The 8,104-nt window shown below is 40.8% G+C and overlaps 1 protein-coding gene across 1 annotated transcript in view; it reads right to left on the minus strand.

The window, feature by feature from the left end:
- Kif5b (kinesin family member 5B) overlaps positions 1-5,325 on the minus strand; it is a 36,588-nt gene extending 31,263 nt beyond the window's left edge. The window contains exon 1 of the mRNA XM_028778195.1: positions 5,079-5,325. Coding sequence (XP_028634028.1) covers positions 5,079-5,204 — 126 coding nt within the window. The 5' untranslated portion in view covers positions 5,205-5,325. The remainder of the gene's footprint in view (positions 1-5,078) is intronic.
- Between the last annotated feature and the right edge of the window lie 2,779 nt (positions 5,326-8,104).

Raw genomic sequence — 8,104 nt, forward strand, 5'->3', positions numbered from 1 at the left:
ACCCATACCCCTGGTACTAATCTCACCCATACCCCTGGTACTAATCTGACCATACCCCTGGTACTAATCTCACCCATACCCTGGTACTAATCTGACCATACTCCTGGTACTAATCTCACCCATACCCCTGGTACTAATCTGACCATACCCCTGGTACTAATCTCACCATACCCCTGGTACTAATCTCACCCATACCCCTGGTACTAATCTCACCCATACCCCTGGTACTAATCTCACCCATACCCTGGTACTAATCTGACCATACCCCTGGTACTAATCTGACCCATACCCCTGGTACTAATCTCACTTTTGTTTCTGGGCATTTTTCAAGTCACAGCTACCTTTCTTTGAGGTATACACATTTTGTATTCTGATTTTTTTAATTAAAGAATTAAATTACGTTTATTTTGTGTGTGTGTGCTTGTACAATGCATACACATAATGAGGACAACTTGTAGTTTAGACAACTTTCCAACTACTGAAAATATTCTATATATTGTAGTATCAAATATTCAACTAAAACTTAATTCCTTATTTAAAAGTAAACAAGAACATTTATCTCATTAGTATGTAAAATTGTGTTCCTCTTTAATAAGTGGGATCACAAAGGAATGCCTTAAAATAATTTTATGATTATCAGTAAATGTCCAATATTTTATATGCCCATATACTGTAAGTAGCATAAGACTATGCTTATTACTTCTTAGGCAAGTGGGGAAAGTTTAAGAAACCCCGTTCTTAGGGCTACTTATCCCAAGCCTTGTCTTTTCCCTGCTACTTTCCACCAGTCTAGTCCTCTTGCAATTGATGGTCATATGGCCCTGTTCTGCATCATATAAAGAGGTTATCTGCTAGCAGGCCTCAGAGAAGTTCTTACTTTACTGATAAAGGAACCATCCAGATTCCTTTCTTTCTTTTTTTTTCTTTGGCTTTTTCGAGACAGGGTTTCTCTATGTAGCTCTAGCTGTCCTGAAACTCACTCTGTAGACCAGGCTGGCCTCAAACTCAGAAATCTACCTGCCTCTGCCTCCCAAGTGCTGGGATTATAGGTGTGCTCCACCACTGCCCGGCTCTTTTTTTTTTTCCAGAGCCCTTTCTTATTCATGGAATAAAACCTGGAGTTGTAGCATCCATCTAGCAAACTTAACTATTATAATCAAAAGTGAGCAACTAAGCATGGCAGACTGTAACAATCAGGGTCTTGGAAGCAGCAGCAATGTGAACCTATTTCTAAAATTTCTATGGTATGAGAAAAATAACCTTTAATTACTTAAGCCCCAGTTGTTTTTCCTCAGCAACTGGAAGCACAGTAAGAATGACTTCATTTGGGCATCAATTTCAAATGGCACCAATTTTGATTATTCCCAAAGTATCCCTTTGCTAACATGCTACTGACACATTAACATTCAATCCTAAAGGTGTAGGGTTTTTAAAAAGATAATTTATTTTACTTATTTGCATTCTTTTTGAATTGCAGTTCTAAGGTATTACCTGGGACTGGAAAGATGGCTCAGGAGTTAAGAATTCCTCCTATTCATCTAGAGGACCTGAGTTCTGTTCCTAACATCCATGTCAGGTACTCACAATAGATTATAACTCTACCTTCCTGGGAATCCAATGCCCTCTCCTGGCTTCTATGGTACCTGAATGCACATATACTTATATACTCGCACTCACACACACCCCAATAAAAATAAATCATTAATTTTACTATGTAAGTTAAATGCTGTCACTAAAGGTACTGCCTGAAGTTACTAACTGAACCTGGCTTCCTAGGAAGAAATCAAGACCTTGAGAATGAAAATTTCAAAATTAAGGTACATCTCAATCTTTTGAATAAATTAAACAAATGAAACCTATATATCAGGTCTTAAATTTTTCAATTCATTTTTTGACTTGAAATACACACAACACAACCTATAATTCTATGTGTTTTCAAAATTACTCTATTTTACAAACTCTAAGTCATAAGATGCATCCATATCTGACTTAGCCTTCAAGAGATAAATCCTAGGAAGAAGTTTAACTAAACTACATGACACCTTAGACTTCTTGAATGACTGCCATGTGAGACTGTACAGATCAAACCAAATTTGGTCATGAAGCAGGGATATGCCACTAACAGGCGTTCTGAACAGTGGTCGTTCAGACTGCAGTGTGCATTGGGTTTTCCTTAGACACTGAGGTGAGGATGACTCCTTCCTTTTTTTCAACTTTCAAGGCAATCATGGTTTAATATCAAGCCAGTACTCACTTGTAAGTGCAAGTTGTGTTTTGCTTGAGGCAAGGAAATGGAAAAGATAATCTAATTAGCTATAATTCTCTTCTAATGTCAATGAATTATAGCAGGCTGGCTTAGGTTCTGGCAGCCTGAACAATATACCATATAAGGAATTATCATTAGAAGACATTTAACCCTGCACACAGATGTAGAAATACTTGTATGAACTTTTTTTTGCTTTGGGGTTTTTCACTTTCAGCAAGTTCAGTGGAACACACAGATATTCGTTCTTATTCGCTATCTCTCTCTCTTGTTGTTTTGTGAATTCTCTAACTGAAATAGGCTATTTTGTTTAAAGATTTTCAGGGAATAACTTATTTCACTCAGTGTGGTAGTATTTGTGGTACTTTTTACGAAGCATTTATATCACAAATAAGCCTAAAAGCTACTCAAAACATGCACAATACTGCAAGATCAAAAGGTTTGCTTACCAGAATGCCATATTATATTAAAATTGATTCTGAGATAACAGGAAAATTTTTGGACAAAATACTAAAAGCTAAACTTAGAAGAAAAGCAGAATCCTTAATTATTTTCTATCTAAACAGTGATTGTTATTACCATTCAGTTGATACTATAAAGTAGTACATTTAGGTTTTAAATTTTGACTTAAAGATAATGAACAAAATACCTAAATATCATAATTTAAACAATCTAGTTTTACATGTCATGCTGCTGCAATTCTCTCCTAAACTATTTCTAACTTGCCATGTTTAGGATCCAATAAAATGAATAAACTAAATCATGTTTTACAATCTTTTTCAATCTGGTTCTTGGGCATAAAGACTTTCATTTCATTCCTTAAACCTCCTTATAAATTCCCAAATAATAATTGCTTTTAAAATACAATTCACTAAAAAGTGAATACAAAAACCCCAGCATACAAATATAGGTAATACATGTAAGAAGTCAATTCCTAAAATACTGAATGAACTATATTAAATATCTTTTTAGTGCCCTCAATGTTTCCTTTGGTTTTATAATGTACTTTCCCCATACATCATCTACCCTAAGTTTCTATTCATCACTGAAACTTATTTGTATGATTTACAGAAACTGTGAAACAGAAATTATGACAACTTTCCCCAAAGGAAAGGACCTAAAACAAATGTGTTTTCAGTAGTGGTGGTTATCTTTAGTTTCATGTATTATGTCCACAATCCTCTTGTCTCAGGTTCACAAGTGCTATGATTACAAGTATGTAATGCACCATAACTTAATACATTTTGTAAATCCTAAATTTTGGCATTCCAAGCAAAACAAATCTTAGCAATATTTACAAATTTCCTTAAATATGCACAAAACCTCAGAGAATTAAGACCATCTTAATACAAGTGACAAATGAAATATATCTCTATTGTATAAGTCATTTCAAAAGCTGAATAATCATAGATCGTAAGGAATAAGTAGCCTCAAGTTTGGGAACTAATATTGTAGTTGAAACTTGCCACAGACTGCAAGCACAACACACCTTTCCACTCTGGCCTCTGTGCACTAGAGAACAGGATTCCTATGCTCAATTAACGTCTCTTCTTTACCATGATGTCTTTTTTAGCAAGAGTATCTTGAGGACTTACTAACAAAGAACTGGCCTGACAGTCTTCAGAGCAGTAGTTGATAGGTGTTAATGATTCGATTTTTTTTTTTCTTTTCTGCCAAAAGCCTACCAGGAGGATGCAGTACTAAGACATTCAATTTCCCAAAACTGAACTTTGGAAAGCTTCACGTTAACACACCCACTAGAGAACTTTAGTACTGTCTTCAGGCCAATGCTTTCAATCATCAATGGCCAGTCTCCTGTGACCTCTCTGCCCTATTTCTAAATTAAGTAGCTCAAACAATATACTAAATATAGATTTCTACTCAAGAACAAACAATTTCGAGTAAAAACTGACATTAACAATCGAATCCTAGTAACAATGGCCATGGCATCATCATTAGTGACGAGTTGACTTTTTAGTTTTAGCTCGATGTTCTGTATACAGAGGCCATCTGATCAGTCACTTTTAATCTTGAACTCAGAATGCCGTCTTCAGAGAACCTTTGATGTTAGATATAAAAATCCTCCCTTTCAGGTTTCTCTAATAATAATCAATCAGCTCAGTTACATTTTACACTACAATGGAGTATTTGCTACCTCTCAGATTACCAAGATCAATTTCCTTCAAGAAAGACTGTATCTGTATTAACATGAATCTTAACGGTGATTTCCACCTCCCCACCCCCAAATAAGGTCTTTACAACACTGTCTCAGTTATAGCTATCCTTCCAACATTGCTATAACAAGGTAAAGAGTGAAATTCTAGATCTTTCTGACACTTACTTGGCTCAATCTAAATCCACTCATATTTACTATGAAATTAGAGACAATAACTCTAATTTCAAAGAAAAGCCACCAGTTCTTTTTACAGGCTCCAATTTCCCACTTATTACTGTTAATATAAAAAGTCGAGAGAGAACATTTAATAAACAAGCATATTGTTACACGCACACACAAACACAAAAATATGAATGTGCACTAAACTAGCTCCTGGGACGCAGCCTCCAGAGCCCCAGGTGGGGGAGTGTCCAGACTGAGAAACAAGACACCTCCCAGCTGGCAGAGCTTAGCACTGGGGTGGGGGTGATCCCCGAAACTTCACGGAGTCGCCTGAACACAGCTCATTCCTCCCTGGCTGTCTGAACCCGCAAACCCGGCTCGGGAGAGCGAGTACTCTCTGCTCTCTCTGGGTTTTGCGACCCGCCACATCCCAGAACTCACCGCCCTACCCGACCCCACGTGACGTGGGCCACTCACCGCGATCATCACCGTGTCTTCTCCCTGGAACTTGGCGACGTACTTGTCGCCGCGGTTCACTTCAGACTCGTTGAGAGGTCTGAAGCGACACATCACTTTGATGTTGCATTCCGCCGGGTCCGCCATCTTTCTGGCAGCCGGGACCGTAGGCCGGGTGCCACTCCCCGCCTCTCAGTCTTGGGGTAAGCGGCCGGAGCTAAGAGGCCGGGGTCGCGAGAACCAGAAGGTCCGGGCTCCGCAGCGCTGCGCGTCCCGGGCAGCGCCGGGCAGCTAGACCGAAGCGCTATCGCCCGCAGCCGGCGCCCGAAGTTCACTTCCGCTCCATCATGGCGGCCATGGCGGCGGCGCCCACAGCGCCTCAGTGCTCCTCGGTGTCTCCCTCACCGGCCTCCGCAGGCTGCGGGGACTGGCGAACGGCTCCTTCTTTTCTTTTCCGGAGGCAGAGCCGAGGCCTAGGGCTCGACCCACTACCCTGGCCCGGCAGTTCGCCGGCTTCCCGGCCAGCAGACGCTTGCACCCTCTAAAGGCTTCAGTGCCCAGCCCGGCGGCAAACTGGGCGGGCGGGAGGAACACTGCGCAGGCGCGGGGCGACGCCCAGCAGCCAATCCTAGCCCGCGCCGGGCCGCAGGCTATGGGTGGCTCCACCCCAGCTGCCGGTTTAGGTCTTCAGATCCAATTTTCCTGCTAAGTTGAGTAGCGCCAAGGCTGCTGCAAAATTCCTCAGAACGCAGGAGGATTCCCTTATCTTTTCCTTTGGAGAAGTTTGTTTTAACCACTTAGTGGTGGTGTTCAATTTAGTATAAGACCAGATCCCTAAAAAGAAGAGTGCTTTCATTTTGGTCTTCTATAGAAAAAAAAAGATTACTGATGCACCCTTGGGGTTTTATTTTGTTTCTGTTTTAGATCGCTTTGTCCAAGCCGGGGAGATTTGAATTAAGGTTGGGGCTTGACTGAGTGCAGCAGAAACCCACCCCGCCCCGCCCCGCGCGTGAACTTTATTCAGACAGAACAAAGAGGTAGTTTCTTTCAAGCAATGAAAAGTTTCCCAAGAGATATGGAGCACCTGGGTGGGGTGGAAGCAAAACCTCCCCTCACTTGTCACCTTTAGCTACTCAGGATTTGACATTACATAGGTGAAGCACAGCATCCCAGAGGTATTTGGTGAATCTGAGGTCCCACTTCCCCCGACCAATGGGAAACTCAGCTGCAACACCAGAGGAATGGTGTTGCAGCACCGATTCCTTAAGAGTGTCTTTAAAGGCCTAGATCAGCCGTTCTCAACCTGTAGGTAGCAACCTCTTTGGGAATCACAGAGCAGCTTTTTATATTACTATTCATAACAGTAGCAAAATTACAGCTATGAAATAGCAATGAGATAATTTTATGCTTGGGAATCACCACAACATGAAGTGTTTTAATGGGTCTCAGCATTAGGAAGGTGGAAGAACACTGACCTAGACTAATACATGTGGGTTACAGATCTAAGAAAACCACTCCTGGGGCTAGAGTTGGAACTCTGGTAGTGTGCTTGCTTAGAAAGCAGGAGGCCCTGGCTTCAACCACCCCTTGCATTTCAAAAACAAATGACTTAGTATTCTCTTTTCAGAAGATTAAATACCACAAAAAACTCTATGTGGAAATGGCTCTGAGGTGCGGCAAGGGAAAAAACTTCTGGTTTCCAGACTTTGCTGGGTAAATGAATGGTGGAACTACGGACACCTTCACTGACCCCTGAGCTCACTGGAATATTCTAGCACCTCCAGAAGCAAATCCAGAGTTTAATAGATCCAGCTTGATTGGCCTTCTGCAATGGAGAGGAGCTCGGTTGCAGGGGAGCTGTGAAGAATCTTAGAAATAAGGCATTATCACAGGCCTTGGAAGTGTGGAATTTGGATACAATTTAAATGATCCAGTGTTCTGAGAGGCTCCAAGCTAGGCAGAACTTTGAATAAAAGGTATTATCATCAGGTCTGGATAACAGGGGGTCAAGGTACCATGTCCTTGTGAATGACAAAGCCCCTATGTTGAATGTTGTCCTGGGAATATTCTTTTTTTCTGAACTCTTCACTTTCTTTCAAATTGAAGGCTGCTTTGCTGTTCTATCTTTCAGACAAGAGTGGAAGGTGTTCTTTTTGCTGATATTTGGAACCACGGTTTCGGGTAGTCCATGATTTTAGAGGACAAAGGTTTTCAGTAAGAAGTAGAGAGTCACTGTAAGGAGGAACTGGCCATGATGCTCTTTGAACATAGCATGTCCTTGAGAGAGAGCTTTTCCCGGTCTGTTTGTATCTGCTCTATGTCTATTATCAGCCCAGGATACTGAGATTTTTACTTTGTTGCCTCTTCAGTTCTATTACTTTTCATCTGATTTCTTCATCATTATCTATATCCTGTCATCTTTATCTCTAATTTCAAAAGGATCTAGTTCTCCTTCTGAAAAGTAGGTTTTTCATTTACATTCCAAATTCTCCAGTACTTGGTTCCTACCAGTAGTCAGCTTCTGTTTCCTCCTCCTCCTCTTCCTCTTCCTCCTCCTCTTCCTCTTCCTCCTCCTCCTTTTTTTTTTTTTAACTTACCTTAAGGAAAAAGGTAGACAAATTTATACCCTTTTGTAACCAGAACTTTGGAGGCTGAAATAGAAAGATTTTAAGTTCAAGGCCAGCCTGGCATATATAATGAGTTCCAGGCCACTTGAGATAGATACCCTATCTCAACAAACAAACAAAACTATAAACAAAACAAAAAAGAAAGCCAACAATAAAGCTAAGAACTTCGTTGGTTCAATGGTAAAACAGTGCTAAGCAGAGTTTTATCAGTCATAAGCTACTGCAGTTGGAAAGGAAACCATAGTGAACAGAACTCTGGTTTATACTGAGATAATTGGATGCTTTTAGGGAAAAATAGAGGAGTATTCCCAAGAGATAACTCAGAAGGCTTCCCAGGTATGGGAACAAAGAAGGGAGATGAATGGGCCTGGGAGGAATACTCTGGGGTACTGCACAGAGCAAAGGACCCAACAACGTCTC

This window comes from Grammomys surdaster, unplaced genomic scaffold (assembly GCF_004785775.1).
Source record: "Grammomys surdaster isolate TR1022 unplaced genomic scaffold, NIH_TR_1.0 328, whole genome shotgun sequence".
NCBI lineage: Eukaryota > Metazoa > Chordata > Mammalia > Rodentia > Muridae > Grammomys > Grammomys surdaster.